The 19,030-nt window shown below is 43.6% G+C and overlaps 1 protein-coding gene across 2 annotated transcripts; it reads left to right on the top strand.

The window, feature by feature from the left end:
- On the top strand, positions 1 to 19,030 carry WDR45B (WD repeat domain 45B). Of its 2 annotated transcripts, XM_076353498.1 has the most exons (10): positions 3 to 175; positions 6,199 to 6,273; positions 9,341 to 9,442; positions 10,079 to 10,166; positions 10,711 to 10,805; positions 12,577 to 12,767; positions 14,774 to 14,859; positions 15,743 to 15,844; positions 16,384 to 16,505; positions 16,836 to 19,030. In XM_076353498.1, the coding sequence occupies exons 1-10, from the start codon at positions 109 to 111 to the stop codon at positions 16,940 to 16,942; spliced, it is 1,035 nt and encodes a 344-aa protein (XP_076209613.1). In that variant the 5' UTR covers positions 3 to 108; the 3' UTR covers positions 16,943 to 19,030. The 2 variants fall into 2 exon arrangements, with proteins under 2 accessions (XP_076209614.1, XP_076209613.1); XM_076353499.1 differs by lacking the exon at positions 6,199 to 6,273 and having other exon boundaries at positions 1 to 175.

Genomic DNA, 19,030 nt, shown 5'->3' with positions numbered 1-19,030 from the left:
GCTCGGCTCGGCTCGGCTCGGCTCGGGCGGGCTCCAGCGGCGGGGCTGAGGCGGGCGGGCGCCGCCATGGTTTAAAGGGCGGCGGGAGGGCGCGAACGGGCAGGAGCCATGAACCTGCTCCCGGCCAACCCGCACGGCAACGGGCTGCTCTACGCCGGCTTCAACCAGGACCACGGTGAGGTGGCCGGGCCGGGCCGTGGGGGGGCTGCGGGGCGCGGCGCCGTGAGGGGAGCGGGCCCCGCCCGACGCGGTGCCCGGGGCCGGCCCGGCCCGACGCGGTGGCTCTTCTCTCCCGGGCCCGGCCCTGGGGAGCCGGTTTGTGCCGGCAGGGGGGTGGCGGTTCGCGGTTGGGAGCCCGGCGGAGGTAACCGCCCGGAGCCGGTGAGGGGAGCGCGACGCCTGCGCTGGGTCTGGGCCCGCCGCGGCTCCCGGCAGCGGTGAGTAACCGGGACCTGGCGTGGGCGGCCTCCGCTGCGGGAGGGCGGGCTGCCCCGGGCCTTGATCCCGTCCCTCGGGAGGCGGCGGGCGGGCAGGGCGCGGTGTCCCTCGCTGTGTGTCTCCCTGTTGGCCCCCGCCGCGGCTGACGAGATGGCCGAGGTCTGGTCGTTGTAGGTGCTGTGGTAGAGACAGCCCCTGCTTTAAAAAGCCGGGAAGGCTGTGTTTGCAGAGGTGTGATTTAACCGTTCTGTTGTTGTTTTAGCTCTGGTGTGCTAGTGTGTGTACCCGGCCACTTCGGAGAGAGTTGGTTGGGTGGAGTGGGGGCAGAGGAGAAGGAGCAGTCGTGTTTAATGTGCATCTTCGAATACGTCTGCCTCTCAGATGGTGGCTTGGTACTCGCTGCAAGTTGAGCTGCTTAAAATCGGCTACCCTCCCTCGTGTAGTCATATAAGTCTGCCTTAAATCCTATGCTTAAAGGGATGTACTTTTGAAACTGCATTACTGAAAAGGTAACTCATAAGATGTCACTTTCTCAGTGTAAGTACCTTGCATTCAAAATTAGTGGTGTAACTTTTTTTTGGCCTGATTTGTATTTTAAAAACGGTGGTTAAAACTACTGATCATATCGGCCGACAAGTACAGATACGTGGACCACCAAAAAGCTTCAGAACTGTATGCTTGGTTTATTTTTTTCTCTGTTAGAAAGGGGAAGGCCTTTTCTAGAAAGGGGGTGCATATGCCTCGTCTTGCTTTTGCAATATAAAAATAGCACCAGTCTTATGAGTAAGTGTCATTTTTGTGGAATAAGGAATAGAAGGTCATCATTTTGTAACATCCTTTTGTCTTAAATAATACTCTTGCCTAAGACAGTCTTGCAACTTCTGTCATTGTAGACTGTAGTTCATGTACCTGTTGCTGATGCTGTTGAAGTCGTGTGTGAACACGAATTATTCTGTTGATTCTAGTCTAACATCTCTGATAACGTTTTGTCAGTAGTGTATCGAGCTGTTAATGAAGTGAGCTTCTTGGTAGCTCTCTCCATGCTATCCTGTTGACTTGAAAACGATAGAATAGTCTGTTTTTCAGCAGCTCTGCACTTGTCTTCATCTTGCGTTTGCAACAGAGATGGAAAAAGAGATATGTGATGATGAGCTTCGTGTCAAATCTGCAGGGGTCTGTAATGAAGCAGTAATATTTGATGCTTGGCCTGTGATGGGGCTGGGTTATAAAAAGAACTGTATAAGAAGCTAGGTTTCTCTTTTACTGCAAAATGCCTTTAGAACATCATTTTAGCATGTAAAACTTGTTCTTTGTTGCAAAGGCTTTCTTAAATTCTGTAGCAGTAAATGCAACATAAACACTTTTTTGAATAATGTCACATCCAAAGTATGTTAAAGAATTTGTCTTGGGAATCTGTAAGCTGAGAAGCTTATTCCTAACAGTATTCAAGTCCCAGCCTACCTAGCCTGGCCAGCCAACTGAGTAACAACAAACAACTTGAACAAAACCCATGTTTGGCTTTCCTTTGCAGGCTCCTGGAGCTCTTCCTGCTTATGAATGATGACTTTTGAACTGTAGGTAGCATACTAACTTTTTACTAGTTTAGGGCCTTTTTAAAGTGTTAAAGGGTAGGTAATTCTTTGGCTGCTCAAAGAAGAGTAGAAGAGGAAAAGCTCACTCCTTCCTTGTTGCTTCTGCCAAAAATAAACATGAGTCACTCAAGTGCTGAAGCTTAGTAGTGTGGATGTCTGTATATATTGTCACAATAACCTAATTTCTTAGTAATTTGAGACTAGCCAATCCCATAATGATGGGAAGATGGGAGGAATGATCTAATAAGTCTCTCCAAGTCTTAACTTCCATGACTGACAAGTGATAAAGCTGGCATCTGCAGTGTTTCTGAAATGTGCTTCCCTTACTCTGTTTTGAGTGATACTATATTTTTATACTGGGTGCCTTTGTCACTTTTTGTTTTTAAATTAAAAAATAAACAAACAGTATAACCCATAAATATGGAAGGCCCATATTGCAAGGTGTTCTCGGTTGTTTTAAAACAGAATACTCTGACTTTAGGTTCTTAATTTCAAGCTGGTATACTCCTGGTTTCAGGCACTTTTCTAATGCTTTCAGAAGGACATTAAAGTGCTTTACAGAAATGAATAGACAAAACATCATAATAAATTACCATACCAGAAAGTATATGTGTAAATTGCTGACAAGTTTCTCTTTTGTCACTGTTGTAGTCTAAAGCTAGTTTGAAAATGGAGGTGTGGACTTGTTTTAGTGTTGAAATGCTTGGCTTATTCATTTGATCTCATTTAGTGGACTGAAATGCTTAGCTATAGAACCCCGTAAATGTTAGTAGGATTCTGTGCTCTTTCTTATTGCTTTAGACCAAATCTGCTGTGGCGAGGAAAAATTACGTGCTAGGAACTGCACCTGCCATAGTCGCTTCCCTAGACTTCACTGTTGCAATTCCTGGATCTTAGGCCCTAAAGCCTGCAGATTTCTTTACGTCAGCATGCCCCCTTCAGCTTGGGGGGAATAGTCTAGGATATCCTAGACTAGGATAGTCATTAATTTAATCCTTCCTTTTTCTTTGGTTTTAGAAAAACAAACAAAACTCACTGTGGCCTCATTGGGACTGTTGGCAAATAGTACTTTTACTGTAGGAACAAGCACAACTGCGGGTTAGGGTAGTAATTCTGTGGAGAGTCTGTTTTCCCTAGCATCTGAATTAATATTTTTTTTTTTTAAGTATCCGAGTTGTCTTCTGTCAGTGGCTCTTTGACAGCATGTCTGTCCCTTCTTAAAATGAGATGTGAACTTCCTGTGGAAGGAAGCATACCTGCCGCTGCAGCGATTCCCCTTTCTGGCAGCCCCTCCCCAGCTCTCATACATAAGGGCTTCCAAGCTGTAGCTGAACTGTCGAATTTGTGATCCCACTGGTAAACACTGGGATCAGTCAGATGGGAAATGCTGGGCTCCAAAGCTGTTCCTGTAACCTGAAATTGAATGAGTAGCAGTAATCTTGCTGTATGGTTTGTTTTTTTTTTTTTTCTCTTGTTTGGCTCAGGGGTTGCCATGACTGAGAACTTCATATCTCTGTCAGTAATGATCGACTGCGTGGGGAATATCGCCGTTACTCACATTCCCTCACTTCTGGTGTATTGTCTCCAGTTAAATATGTAGATATTCCCAAGACATTAAAAGCAGCCCGTGTCTTAGTCACGAGGTTAGCCCTGCAGAAAAGCTGTAGTGGTGCTACAGGAAATGTAACGTCTGCATTTTATTGCATTAGGAATGCTCCGTTTGGGTTTGTTACAAGCTGCTGGTATTAACACAAGTAAAACTTTACAGTGCTTGTTTTGTACAGAACAGTTTCAGCATCCCTCTCCTTTGTCTCTCCTGGAAATGCAATATTGAGTTATAAAACTGTCACTGGAAAAATAGTTATATGGATACACATTACAGCTACCAGAAATAGATTAGTTCTCATCCTGTACAGTGTTGTTTTATGTAGAGAGAAATGCTTCCATTGTAATTTGCTTTCTAGTTATACCAGTAAAGTATAGTGCACAAGTTGCAGCTTATTAGTGCTGTGATTTCAACGCAGAACACTCTATGTATTCAGCTGACAGAGCAAACTAAAGAATGATGCACTGAGAAGGGAGGAGGTAAAATGAATATAGTTAATTTAAAAGCATCTATTTCAAAATGTTTACTAATCTTTCTGTAATTATTATATTCTTGTTAACCACTCTCTAGGTGTGTTTACATATGTAAACAAGAACTTTTTGTACTTAATTTATTACAAAATCTTGGACAGGGCAAAGTTGTGCTTGTGAGTTTTTTGGGCTGGAGGAGTAGATTTTGTGTGTGTTGTGTTTTCTTCACTGTTCGGCTAACTGTTGGACCAGTCTGGTGTATTGGGCCTGTGACTCTGCTGTTAGTGACTATATGTAAAATAAGAGGGTTAATTTGTTTCCTTTCTACGTTGAAAGGTGCAGAGATGGATCTTGTAGTAATTTTTCCTTTGTATGTGTGAGTTCAGTGAACAGAAACCCTAAGGATGCTGCCAAACATACACCCCCACACCTCATAAGTTACTGATCTGTAAAGCAGAGGATGTGTGTGATGCCTTTTTTTGTTGCTGTTGCATTTTGGTTGGTTGGGGGTTTTGTGTTTGGTTGGAGGGTTTTTTGTCTTTTTTTTTTTTTTTAAAGTGATCCTACTTGGAATGAAACTCTTGAAGTATTAAAAAGGAATCTCAAATTGGCTGCATTATTTTTCCCAAACTGTGGAGTTCTTAACTAATGCTGTTGTCAAGATCAAGTTCATCATGTTTTTGTATTGTTATGTGAGAACACTGATTTTGTTCTGTGTTATAACAAAGAAAAAAAAAAAAGATGTCACCAATTGTATTGTTTCTTCTGACATCTTAACCTGCATCAAGATATGAGCAGCGGAAGACGTGTATTGAATATTGCTCACTTGCTCTTCAGTGAGCATATGCAATTTTTTTTAATTGAGCTTATAGTAAGCTAGTAGTATGCAAACCACAAAGACAGTCAGTTGCCTGTGTTGTGGGGACCATTGCTGGCTGTTTGTGAACCTTTAGCACCAGGAATACCTGAAACAGTCTCTGGCAGTCTGAGCCCTTTTGCCAGCTTCTGAGCCATTGTTCCACAGCAAACCAGTCCAGTCTTGTGTGTAGGAAATCATGGGTCACCTGGCTACGAGCAAATGCTTTGGAGACCTTATGCTAAGAGTGAAGATTGCCTTCCCTCCTTTCCCTACCCACCCTGTGATTTTTGGGTATTGAGTTTGGGGAAGGGGTGCATTTAGACAGAGCTCCTCAATTTTTACTTGGGGGTTTAAAATTGTTGCAGTCATTGCAGTGCATAAGAATAAAACTAGATTAATTTGAATATCTCTGTTCCAGTACCTTGGAGATCTTAACTGGATTTTTGATACAGTGCATATAAATTGTGTAGCAACTAATCTTCTGTCAGTCTGCCTCTAGCGACAGTAGCTGCTTCTAACTTCACACTGGCATTTCTTTATATTAATAACTGCATTCACCCATTAGCGAGTAAAACAGCAGGACAGGATACTGGTAGTTTGATGGATTCCACCAAAAAGGCACATGCATAATTCTGTACATAAATGTAACTAAAATAATTTTCCAGAGTATTTTAATCTGGCTTCTAATCATTCCCTGGTTTGGACTTCAGCTATTGGGATGTAATCACTGGCATCTGACTCAGTAGGCTCTCATGAGAGCATTCATAGAAACGGTGTTTAAGAACCTCTCCTCTGTGGAAACACGAACAATGGATCATACTTCACATAGTCGTAATTACGGTGTAAATTTGGATCTAATAAGAAAGGAGGGGTTTTACTTCATAATGGCTGTTGGACCATAAAAGTTAAAATGCAGGTTTCCTTCCCTCTGTAGTGCATGGCATAGGATACAGATGGGTTGGGAATTGCTCTCCTTTCCTTCCGTTGTTATCTTACCTGTCCAAAAAGAATACTGAGAACTTTCCACTTTCAATAGAGGCCAGCATAGAGGACAACTCTCTCTAAACAGTTTTCACTTGCAAACACTAACAAAACCTGCAAGTGGTCTTCAGCTTGAATTTAACAATGCAGTTACCGAGTGATGCTCTCTTAACCCTCTGGCTCTTGCTTAGTTCTCGAGTGTATCTCGCAATTACTATATATGTGTGTATATATATGTGCTTTTTACTACAGGATGCTTTGCATGTGGAATGGAAAATGGATTCCGAGTTTATAATGCAGATCCACTCAAAGAAAAAGAGAAACAAGGTAAAATGCTTACTTATATACCGTGCTAGTTCTGTGTTGGAAGCTCAGCCTCCTCGTTTTTTCTGTAAGATTCTTGCTTAGCTTTCACTGTTCCATCACTGGAAGGCTTTGAATAAAGCCTCAAGAAAGGAAGTCCACGCTGGTCCCAAAGGGACTCTCACTTATGCCACTGGCTGGTCAGATGTTTATATGCTATTAACTTGCATAAAGCTGGCTGATGATGAATGTGTCTCACCTTCTTGCAGAGGCTGAATTGTGTTAGCTGTTGCTAATGTTTGTAGTCCTGAATAGGAGATAAGTTGCCTGGTTATCCCCAAGTGGGAGAAGAGTGGTCGCTGCAGCGTTACTATGTACCATCAAGAGAAGTTGTTCTGTTCTTGTGCAGTAATCTGGATGATCTAGTACAGCAATAAAACTACTGCCTTTTCACTGGAGATCTGAACGTAACATTTCTCGTACTTGCTTAGAGTATTGCTCTCGAGCACTGTGAGCTCAGACTTCTAATACTCTAAATTTTATATTCTCTGTATGCTTAAAAAATTTGGGAGGATCTTAAGGCGGTAAACCTAGTATCATGTCTTAACAGAAATGACTAGATAAGCTATATTAACAGGTAGTGGGGCTTTTTATCAGAAAGCAAACATAACTGAGTCAAAATAAGGGAAAATGAAACCTAGCCATGTGATTCTAACCCTAAATATAGGAAGAAAGCTGCCATGCTAAACAGGTTTCCCAGCACTTCCAGCCTGTGGTGATAGAAAGGATTTAATAAGAGGAAAAATGTATTTAAAATAGCGATTCCTATGAAACTAGGCATGCTTTCACTTTCTAGTGCTGTAAGAGATTTGAGTCACTGTTCATGTGGCCAAAGCTGACAAACTGTTTTCTGTTCTTAATACTAAATTCTTCCATGAGCAACATATCTGGGGACTATCATCTGTGATAGCGTGCTAAAAGGATCAGAATTCAGGTTGAAGTCCTGCTGAGTTCCTTGTCAAAACTCTCCCTGCCAGTAGCTCTGGACATACTTCCAGGAATCCTATAGTGAAATGTTTCTTATGAGTCAGGTTGCCTTTCCCCTGTGGATTCCGAGAGGTCAGACTGTACTGGCTGCATAGGTACACAGAGAAATCTTGTTCATCTTTCATGTATGTTTAAACCTACCTGAGATAGACAAGCTCCATCTGGGACTATTTGATTGATTTCTGTAACCCAGTATGAAACCAAGTCTTAACTGTTACACCCTGGCTTGTCTCTCTTACATCCAGGAGTTCCATGAAGTTCCCCATCCAAGCACCACCTGTCAGAGCTGTAAAGATAGTGATTAAAGTGTCTTTTCTGGCATAGATTCAGAACACATTGCACATTCTTAAATTCTCTCGGGTTATCATTCGTAAATGTTTTAAGACTTTTTGTCGTGGTGATAATACCTCTTCATAACAAAATGTGCTGTCATGCTTTAAATGCTTTAATGGAGTTAAGAGGAGGATCTGGTGCAGAAGGGGGTAGTGTCCAAATACAAGCGTTCGGGAAGGAAACTCGGCAGTCAAAACTGTTGTTGAAGAAACCACAAGGACTTGTATGAAATCCAAGGCTTTACTGCTCCAGTATGAATATCTTTGCAGGCATCTACCTTCAGCATTGTACGGTCAAGTCCCAACAAAAATTCCTCATCCAGATGTACTGCAGTGCTTCTTAATGTCTAACTGAAATCTCCCTTGCCCTATCCTTCATGCATATGTCTACATGTTTCCATTGTAGTGCCTCCTCCCAGCTCTTCAGATGTTTTTGCTGTTTTCTCCCATCCCTATTTCTGACAGTAGGTCTCTCTTGAGTCCTTGTGAAATTTCAACTTTTCCTCTGGCTTTGAAATGGTTTACTAGTTTAGTCCACCTTTCCTGCTGCAACCTGCCAGCGTGTGCGGTTACTGGACAGTCTTTTAAAGTAGAACCTTGTTTTTAACTCTGCTCATCTACCTTGAAGGCCAGTTACGGCCTCTCCCCCTGACAGTTCAGTTCCCTCTCCCCAGTGGAATGCCAAGCATGCCTCTAAGCTATGTAAACAAAGCCAAGCCCCCACTCAACTGTCATCAAATCAAAAAAATCTTTTATTATAAAATCGCCTGGTGGATATTTTGTTCCTCCACTTGCACCATAAGCATGGCATCTTACTCTACTTCCTCTGCAGCTGAGATTCTTAAAAAGAAAAAAACCTTTTCCTTGCACTGTACATGAGAAACTGTCTGCACCAGCTGAAGTGTCTTGCTTTCACTGGGTTTCCCGTATCATTGAGCGGAGGCTTGCTGGAGCTGGACCGTACTTCTTACCTATTCTAGCAGCTATGGGTATGCTCCAGAGAACAGCACTAGAGAGTCTAGTTCAGTTACATATATGTGCGTTTTGCCTTCTTTCCTCAAATCCACCAAGTCTATAAAGACAAATCCCCTTGCAGATAAAAAGGTTCATGACTAATGAATGCCATTGGTATTTTTCTAAATGCATGGCATTAGCATAATAGAGCAACAGCAGACTTGGAATGTGTATGTGTGAGGGGAATGAATTTGAGCTAACTGGACAGTCTTTCGAAACATATGTACAAACCCACTGGGATAATAGAAATGATCAAGCTGCCACGATGATATTGCTTGATCTCCTGTCATGCAGCATGTTTTAATGTAACTTTAAAACCTTGCTGTGTTTTTTTTTATATATGAAAATGAGGCCTGTCCCAACTGTGTGACAACAGTAGTGGTGATTTTCATTGCTATGAAAAATAAAGCAACTTTGCTGAGAATCCTAATTGTAAACAAGCACAAAAAAATCAAACAAACAAAAAAAAAAACCCAAATAAAAAAACCCCACCCTTTTAGTCAGGATTTCTTGTCTGTCACCCCCACTCTTAGAGGATTCTCTGTTTTTTAAGGTCAGCTAGGGTAGGAAGATACTATTCTTCTCAGGTGCCTGAGAGAAGTGCTAGGTAATATGAGCTTCCCTTGTAACAGTGGTAAAAATTAGATGGTACTTTAACAGCTTCTGACGCTTTTAAATAAAACACATTTGTCTTTCAGAATTTCTAGAAGGTGGTGTTGGCCATGTCGAAATGTTGTTTCGTTGCAACTATTTAGCACTAGTAGGTGGAGGAAAAAAGCCGAAGTACCCACCTAACAAAGGTGAGTCTCAAGGAATAGATGTTGTAAATGTTTGCTTTGCTATCTGTGTGAAACTGCCCAAAGAACTCCCAAACCAAATGCCTCGAGCTGGGGTCTGGTATTCTGAAGGTTGGGTGGAGGGGGTGTTGCAGCAGGTTTAAGTAAATGTGGTGAAATAAGTTGCATCACTGCTGCTGCAGTGTTAACAGGCAGTTACCTGCAATGACCAGTCTCCGAGATCCGGTGACAAAGTCTGTACTGCTCACGGTTAACTTTGTGAAGAGACCCTGTGGCTCAGCAACTTGAGGGGGAAAAGGTCCCTGGTTGGCAAGCTTTGCAGGAAAACGTGCTACTTTTTTTGACTGCTGCCTTATTTTTTTAATAACCCTCAGAGCAAAACAAAAAAGCTGTTTGTCTTTAGAAAAATGTATTTTTATTGTGAGCTTTTGTAGTTAGAGTTTACCAGCTCCAACCTGCACGAGTCTAGCATGAAAGAGTGGGTTGATACGTAGTTAGCAGGATGCCAATCTGCAACTGCTTAGCTATTGGACGCTCCTCTTGATTAGTCTTCTCAGAAACTAGAAGATGTTATAAGGGAGATGATGTCAATCTTCGGATATGCCTTGATGATCTAATGCAATCTCTGCACTGTTCTAGTAATGATCTGGGATGACCTGAAGAAGAAGACTGTCATTGAGATAGAGTTTTCTACAGAAGTCAAAGCAGTTAAGCTGCGAAGAGATAGGTAGGTACAAAAAACGTGTTCCAAATGCACAGCTTGGCTTTGTACGCTGTTCTTATTCATTTCCAGCTGTTTGTAGAAAGAAAAAGATCCTGCTTTAACACCTAGATAAACAGCACCGGCAACTAAAGGTAAAACAGGCTTTTGGGGGCAAGCATTGAGTGTTAACAGACCACAGCTCAAGTATACTGGTACCTGAAACCTTGGTGAAAAGCCTGTAAGACTTTCTGGCCTCCTAATGTAGGGAAATGTTCTCATGTGGCTACTGCTGACTTTTTCTAGGTATGGAGGAGTGTGAAGGGAATTCAAGCGGATCTTTAGAGCAAGAGCATCTTATTAGCAGCTGGAGCCTGTGTATGTGTGGGCAGAGGGGTTCTGCTGTTACAGCTTTGGATAAGTGCTTTGCAGGCTCATAGTTGCATGGTTTTTTGCAAGGCTATAAGTCTGTTGGGGGGGGGGGAGAATATAGCCATTAAATCACTCTGAATGAGTATCTATGTCCCTGTTTTACCCACCCCAAGTCATAGGAACTTCTTGTTTGTTTCAGAATTGTGGTAGTCTTGGACTCGATGATTAAAGTTTTCACATTCACACACAATCCCCACCAGTTGCACGTCTTTGAAACCTGCTACAACCCTAAAGGTTAGTTGTATATGTGGGCTGGGGAATGGAAGCAAGTTTATTCTGTTCTTGACATGCTATTTATCTTTAGCTGCCTGAATCAGTTTCATTTAGTAAGTCATTAAACGGTTTACTTACTGCGCTGTAGTCATGCCCTTTGGAGATGCCTTTGTGTTTATAAAACGGTTATTAAAATTTATTAATACTTGGCACAGAAAAGCTTTTTCATGTAGTCCTGTTACATTATAGATTTGATTTCTCGAAGAGCTATATGCTTTCTTCTGTAAAGAACCTGTAAACTGGATGTATTTTGTGCTGAAAGCTTAATTATAAACACAGAAGTGCATCACTCCTCTTTTCTAATAGAGCTAGAACTGTCTAGGAAACTTCTCTACAGTGTCAAAAAGAGCCTAATTAGCAAACTGATATTGTTTGTTTTAAATAGCAAAGTATAGCTTTGTCTTTTGTTGAAATGAGCAGAAGGTATCCTGAACCAAGCTGAGTATTAGTGCCACAGGCTAAGTCCTGTCTAGTGCAGTGATGCCAGCTCTAGGCTCCAGGCAGGCGTGGGGAGGGATAGGGCTCAGGTTTGACCTAGGGCAACGGTTTTGTTGCAGTGGGTTTTATTGAAAAAAGGAGGGACTGTACTGGAGAGCCTTGAGAGGGAAGAGGGGAGCATGCTCCCACATCAGCTGCACACTTAAGACTAGCTGTGTACATGAAGGTCTAAAACTGGAGGGATGTAATGGCAACTGTGAGTATCTGTCTCCGAGCACAACGGTGCCCTGCCATGAAGATGGTCAGGGTCCCAAAACACATGGCCTGCACGGGGAGGTTGAGGAGTTGGGCTTGTTGGCTCATGCAGAAAGGAGACACTGAAGGACTATCGGCAGCTGGTGGCTTACAGCTACTGGAAGGACAGTTACAGAAACGATGGAGCCAAACTCTTCTTGATAGTGCCAGACAGTAGAACAGGGGGTGTCAGCCATGGTTGATACCTTGGGAGGATCAGCTTGGACGTTAGGAAGATGTTTTCTCCACCAGGAGGTTACGTAGGCTTGGAGTCCCCATCTTCGGAGGCTTTCAAGCCTGCTAGAAGCAATCGTGGAATTGCTGGCTGCGCTCAGGGCAGCACAGCCTAAATGCAGATTCGGCACGCTGACTTACAGGCTGGTGGGCGTAAGGTGGAAGATGCAGTAGAAGTATGTTGTTCCTCGCGATACCCACCCATTGCTCTGCTAGCTGTGGACAGAGCTTGCAGGAATCTACTTGGTCTCAGCAGAACACCTGGGAGAGATGTGATTTACCTTAAATGGTCTGCAAAAAGTTATGAAGAAAAAAAAAGTGCAAGTACCATAAGAACCAAGTTCAAACATGAATTAATAATCATCAGCTTTACTGACAGAGGAGAAACTAAAATATCACCTATTATAAACTCTTACCCTTTTCGAGCTGCTAAGGAGACTTTTTTTTTTTTTTAAATAGCTTTGCGGTAACAGACTGATGGAGCAGATCTCTGAAAACATCCAGATTTTGGATAACCACAACTAGATTACTTTGAAATAAAGTGATGAGAGCAAGTTAAAATTATGCTACTCCCGTACTTCTCTATGCTCTGCACTTATGGAGGGATCATGTTTTGGGATACCGCAGTAGCCATTAAAATGAAATTCTGATTTACTACATGTATGTTTGTTCTGAAATTACCGATATTTTAGAAACTTACGTTTGAAAACTTTACTAGGTTATGGGAACTACACAGTTTTATTCTCTTTTTTGTTTTGTCTTTTAGGTCTCTGTGTCCTTTGTCCAAATAGTAATAATTCTCTTCTTGCATTTCCTGGAACACATACTGGGCACGTACAGATAGTGGATCTCGCTAATACAGAAAAGCCTCCTGTCGACATACAGGCTCATGAAGGAGTCTTGAGCTGTATAGCTTTAAACCTGCAGGGAACAAGAATTGCAACAGCATCAGAAAAAGTAAGAGTAATATCCTCCTACCTCTGATTTACTCTGCATCCCAGTGTAGTAACGTCTTCTAAAATAGGAAGTCACATCCTTTCATAGGGAAGACATAGACGTAACTAACTGGAACATTTGTCATTGAAACACGCAGTCTCAGTCCTTTACCTTTACTGCTCCTTCAGGCTGTCCAAACAGCAATCCAAACGCAGTGCCTGAGGTAGCGTTTACATTTTAGCTGACCGTAGCAGTGACTCTTCAGCAATGTCTGAATGAGAGCTGGCCCAAGCAGTTCACGTGTTTCATGTGTTCTTCAATAAATACTATTGATTTAAAAAAATAAAGGGGGAGGGGGGGAGCTTATTTGCATTCTTCCACCTTTATTAGTTTCTGCTTAAATTCATTTTAAAACCACTGGCTAAAGAAAATACTTGCAAATAGGTCTTGTCACACCGGAGGACTTCGTTCTGCTCTGGCTTACCTCCTGTTCCAGACCAGGAGGGAGGTGCGCTGCCTCTGTCTTTCTCATACACATGCTGCAGATGTTTTCATACAGAGTGCAAATGATAAAATGACTTTTGGAATATTTACCAAATTGTGCGCGGTTGTATGTTACATAGGGCTAAAGAACACAATACGCTGACAAACACCTGAAGTTGCTGCATGGTACAGATCCCTCTGGGCTGGGCTGATGCAGAGGGATGTAGAAAGAATGCAAAGCTAGTCATAGACCTGCCTTCTCCATGGGAACTTCAGTGAAGTCCGCAAGTGAGCTTCATCTCCCGAAGGGTGACTGGTTCCAAAGTGTCCAAAGGAATACGAGGTAGAGGTAGCCATCTGCCTGAGGCAAGCCGAGTACTCGCTGCCTTCTTCCACTGAACTGAAATGAGTTTCTCAAGGACAAGCTAAATTAATCCAACGTGTCTCTGTTCAGAGTAGTTTCTGCTGCACAGCTGATAGCTCAGAAGGCTTAAAAAAGAAAATGCAGCCATAGTCTCTCTTAACTAAGGTTAATTACTGTATGTCTTCTAAACAAAGCTCTTAAAACTGCCAGCTCCATTGCTAAATAGAACGACAATACCGAATTTGTATTACGACATTCCATTTTTTTGCATACAGAAAAAGTTCAGACAGCATTTTCAAACTGAAATAGGAGTATGGGCAAACTGCCGTACGGAGCATACTGTAAGCAAACATCTCAGGCTTGTGTCTTAAATGAAAACTAAGCTGACATTTACCTGAATGTTTCTCCGATGGGCTCTGTTCTTCACTGGTGTGCGACTGGAGATGCATTTGTTGACCGGGTGTATAACATGAGTCGTAGGTGACAATGTATACCTGCCCTTCATCAGATGAAAGTACTACCAAATTGTTGACCGCTTTATTTGGGATACACTGACTTGTTTTACATCTCTGGTGTCAAGCCTGGTTTACTCTAAATGAAGTAGAGTTTTCTAATGCAGTACTCTCTAACCTGACTCATCTATGGGGTCTCTCAGATCTGGATCAATACAGCTAACAAGCATGTGATAGGTAACTGATTCTTCTAGATTACTTCAACGGAACTAATTGTGAGGCAAGACCATCCACAGGCTGATGATACTTCAGTGGAAAAAAACCTGCACAGTAGCAATCGAAATAGAGGCCCGACTATGGGGAGCAAGAAAGAAATGACTCACAGAACCTGGGCACAGAAGGCTGTACACGTCTCCTCTGATGTTTGCAAACTAATACCAGGGCTGCACTAGTGCTTTAGAACGTAACTTGGATGAAACTTAGTTGAGTAGCTAAGTAACAAGACTATACCAAAGCGTTAGAACACTGTGGTGATGGTGTGGGAGGGGGGAATCAATATTCTTCCCAAAAATTATCATTAAGAGAGGTTCTCTCAAATTTACAGAGATGAAAAACCCAACGGTGTATGTAGGGGCATGCTGGTTAGCTAGCTAGAATTTTAGGATGCATTCACAGATGTAAGGAGTCTCTTCTGTCTTTTGTAACATAATGCTCGATTCCTTTTCAAGGGGACCCTCATAAGAATATTTGATACTTCATCAGGGCATTTAATCCAGGAGCTACGAAGAGGATCACAGGCAGCCAATATATACTGGTATGTTTAATCGCTTCTGCTTTGTCTTCTTGTGGGTACTGTTGTGCTGCAGCAGCCTGGTAAACGGCATCCGAGTCATCTTCAAAACGCAAAGCAGAGTTACACTGCCACAGGCACAAGGCAGAACTCTCCTGGCAGTCAGAGGTCCCAGGGCTGCACTGGGCCTGCGCTTCTTCCTCTCGGCTCAGTGCTGGTGAGGAGAGAGCGGTAGCTGGCAGCTGTGTGAAGCCCAGCACAGGTTACAGGGGTTGGGACAAAAATGCGTACATCAATAGGCCCGCTTCTCTGCGTAGAGAGGTAGCTGGGGGGATGCTTCGACTTCACATTCAACTACAGGGAATGCAATGATGCAGTGTAACGCTTCCCAGAGGGACTAGGATGAGCACCCGGGGTGAGCGGAGGTTTATTACAGCACAGTGCCGCTCTGCATGCGAGAGCCCGAGGCAGAAGTTTGACTCTAATCTACTGCTGGAAGCACTCTCCCAGGAGCGGGGAAACTTGCTGCCTTCTACTTACCAGCACTCTGGGGTAGGAGCGTGGCACACTTTATCTAATACGGGCCTGCTCCTCGGAGCAGAGGTGGCCCAGTTTCTTCCAGCCAAAGTGGCAGAATGGCCCACACTGATTGGGTCCGTGTCAGGGCAGTCTGCTGCGTGGCAGGTCCTGATAAACCAGGTCCTCTGTTCACTGGCTGCCAAAGGTGCTGTTCATCCTGTCAGCAAAGCAGTGCTGAATTGGAGGAGTCCCAGCTCCTCCAGGAGAGGAGCTGTTAACACCTTGCCTGCCAGGCTGGCAGCTGCTCTAGGCAACCGCAGAAGTGCGTACACCAGAAGCTGTGCTTATGTTCTGGTAGAAATACTGCGACTGTCTGTATTCTCTACAGCATTAACTTCAATCAGGATGCTTCCCTAATCTGCGTATCCAGTGACCACGGCACAGTACACATTTTTGCTGCAGAAGACCCTAAACGAAATAAGCAGTCAAGGTAGGGTTTGAGCCATTCTGAAGCCTTTAGGGGGGGCTGGCGGGGGCCTTGACCTTTTAACAGAGTTTAAAACACTGGTCTCGTCAAGCAGTAGCGAATACCTACGCTACTGGAGGTGGTAAGATTAATTGCTGTGCTTGAGTGAAGTTGCAGATTTAGGACTATACAGCAACTGCCAGGTTTCCACTGTCCTTTGTGGAGCTGTAGAATTCCAGCAGAAGGTTAGGGTGGTTTTTTTAGTGGCTATCTCTTAGCATGAACATACTTTGTGGACGCTTCACATAAAGCAACCTCTACTAAAAATCAATCTTTTGGCAGTTTTTGCAGTCACTTAAAAACATAAAGCCAGAAAGGTAGTTGTAGGGTCCCCCTTCCCTAGAAGGGGAATCGTACATATCACCTGATACTTAGTAGAAGAAAATAAAAAGCCCATCAAAAATAGCAGTTAGTGTGAACGCTGCGACTTGTTCAAACATGCTAGCAGTTCTCAATCAACTCTAGTCAACACCTCACTAAGTTGTGCTTTTTTTCTCTTTCAGTTTGGCCTCTGCCGGCTTTCTCCCCAAATACTTCAGTTCCAAATGGAGTTTTTCCAAATTTCAGGTTCCCTCAGGCTCTCCGTGCATTTGTGCCTTTGGAACAGAGCCAAACGCTGTCATAGGTAAGTACCGGAGGCTTCCCCAGCTTCTGTCTGGAGAACGAGGCTTTGAGCTGCACTAGCTTTGAGCTGGAGGGAATGTTCAATGAGACAACACTGCATGTCCCCATCAGCCAAGAACAGGAGCTCTCGCTGCTCAGCACCGCAAGGGAGCAAGGTCAAACAGTGCCCAGGGTGGGTGCAGTGCTGGGCTGACGGGCACTGACCGACCTCAGGTTCCCCCAGAGCACCTCTCTCTGTTGTATTAGCTTGGAAGGTCAGCGTAGGCCGTAGCTGAAGGAACAGAACGGTACCTCTGGAACAGCTGAACTTACGTGCGTGTTTTTGTTTCAGCAATATGCGCAGACGGCAGCTACTACAAGTTCTTATTCAACCAAAAAGGGGAATGCTCAAGGGATGTCTATGCTCAGTTTCTAGAAATGACGGATGACAAGCTTTGACTGAGTGGAGGGAGTGCATGGGGCAAAGTACTGCCTTGGCTATTCCACATCTTTGGGAGGACAGTACATGAATGTCCAATACTGATCAAGAAGTTTAGCAGACCTCACTGAGAACAAGCTCTGAAGTAGTGGACTACTTATGTTTATTCTCATTTCTGCAAGTATTCATCATTAAAATCTCTTTGGGTTACTGTCATCAACTCAAGTTTTCAAGATGTGGCTTTCAACAAGGTTGTGCCTATTGGGTTTCTCTTAATCTAAACTGTGAAATGACTTTAGATTAAACATGAGTGCCTGCCACACTAAAGGATCTGCAGGGGGCTGTACAAATGTACAGCCAGCCTTAGAAAAAGGGATGTGAAAACAGGAGATTTTAGGCATCGCTTTGCTTCCACTGAATGGCTGGGAGTAGGGGGAATACTATGGATCATGCTCAAATAAAACTCCACCAGCTGGGCTAAGAGCGGGAGTGCTGCCTTCCCCCTCCCCTGAGCACATCTTAAGCATAACAGAGGAGAAGAGATGACAAGCGCGTCGCCATGGATGGCTGTAGCTTGAACATGCTTGTCCTCTGACCTGGTGTGTGGGGTTGGGCGGGGGTAGTCCTGCGGCCACAGACTGCTGCTCCCGTACGCATACCGATGGTGGTTGAGTGATCAGCACTAATTGTCAAAGGTGCCAAACTGTACATAGTAGCTGAAGGCACACGGAGGCACCGGCTGACCCAACTGACCTCTCTGCGGTGCGGGGAGCAAGCAGCCAGGGCACTCAGGCACACGGAGCTCCTGCATTTGTAGAGGCAATTCCTTCTGTAACGAAACAGCCATTCCAGGTTTAAAAACCACCCTCGGTACTGGTGTGACAGCTGTACTGACCGCTGCTGAAAGTGCTGTGCTTCAGCCAGAGGACAGGCCAGGCCACTTACACATCCAGCACAACAGATGCACCAGGTGGCATGAAGTATGCTTCTCTGCAATGGCTTGAAACTCGCAAATTTTTCTTTTTTTTTCTATTTGAGATGTTGCATACTAAATACCGTTGGCCTAGGGACAGTTAGGTTAGACTAAACCGACTGACTTGTAAATTCTTTCCCTCAATTGTTATATGGCAATTAATATTTACTGCTGAACTAAGGCACAAGATACTAAACTAGAAACTGAAATGGACATAAACGCTCTCCATTCATAGCACTAAATACCAGGGGGAGGGAAGTCTTGCTCTTCTGAAATTTAATTTCACAGACGCTTCAAATCTGCCATGCCAGTTCACTCTAAGATTGTTTAGCTGCAAACTCGCTAAATTTGACAAGTTTCTTTTAGCGTCACATTAACATACTAAGGACTAACTTCTACGCAGATTTTGATGTCAAGGTTGCATGTTGCTTTTATGTGTATTTAATCACAAAGTTGTTTTGCACACTTATTTGTAATATGTTATTTCTTTTAAATAAAAGTGACTAATTTTGCTGTATTCACTGATGATCACAGCCAAAGTTCCTGTTGCCATCGGTTTTGGGGAATAAACACGTGACTGAGGAAATAGCAGTGGTTGTTGAAGGACAGAAATCGAGTCATGCTGCCTGTGCCATGTAAACACAGGCCAGGAAGTTGCCGAATTACCGCCTGGGACACGTACGGTGGAATTTATACCAAAACAGGCCCAGCTTCCACCACAAACCAGTTCTTGTTCAGTGCCGTTTCCCACACCATTCACCACGGCTGCCGTTCTGAAGCTTCGTACCTTCTGACAGCTGTATGAGTAGAATGACCGACTGGAAACTGCCACCTCCCCGGAGAAGTACGTGCGCAGGAAAGCATTAGAAACCATTCTCCAAGGATGATGTAAAACCTCTCTCTCCGGTGCAGGTGTAAGCTGCTTACGATCCAGTCAGCCGTGCTCACTTTAAAGAGCAAGGAAACTACTTTAACTAACATATTAAGTCTTCTGCATGGTGCTTTGAAGGTTTTACATTCCTTAGATCTGCTGAAGCACCAGCCCCCTGTCCTCCCATTAAAGTTATCCTGTAGTTGACCGGAGAGACAATGAGGATATTTCCTGGTTGATTAAAACTCTACCAAACTTGTGAAA

The sequence above is a fragment of the Aptenodytes patagonicus genome, chromosome 16 (assembly GCF_965638725.1).
Source record: "Aptenodytes patagonicus chromosome 16, bAptPat1.pri.cur, whole genome shotgun sequence".
NCBI lineage: Eukaryota > Metazoa > Chordata > Aves > Sphenisciformes > Spheniscidae > Aptenodytes > Aptenodytes patagonicus.
This window is presented reverse-complemented; position numbering and strand designations above follow the sequence as displayed.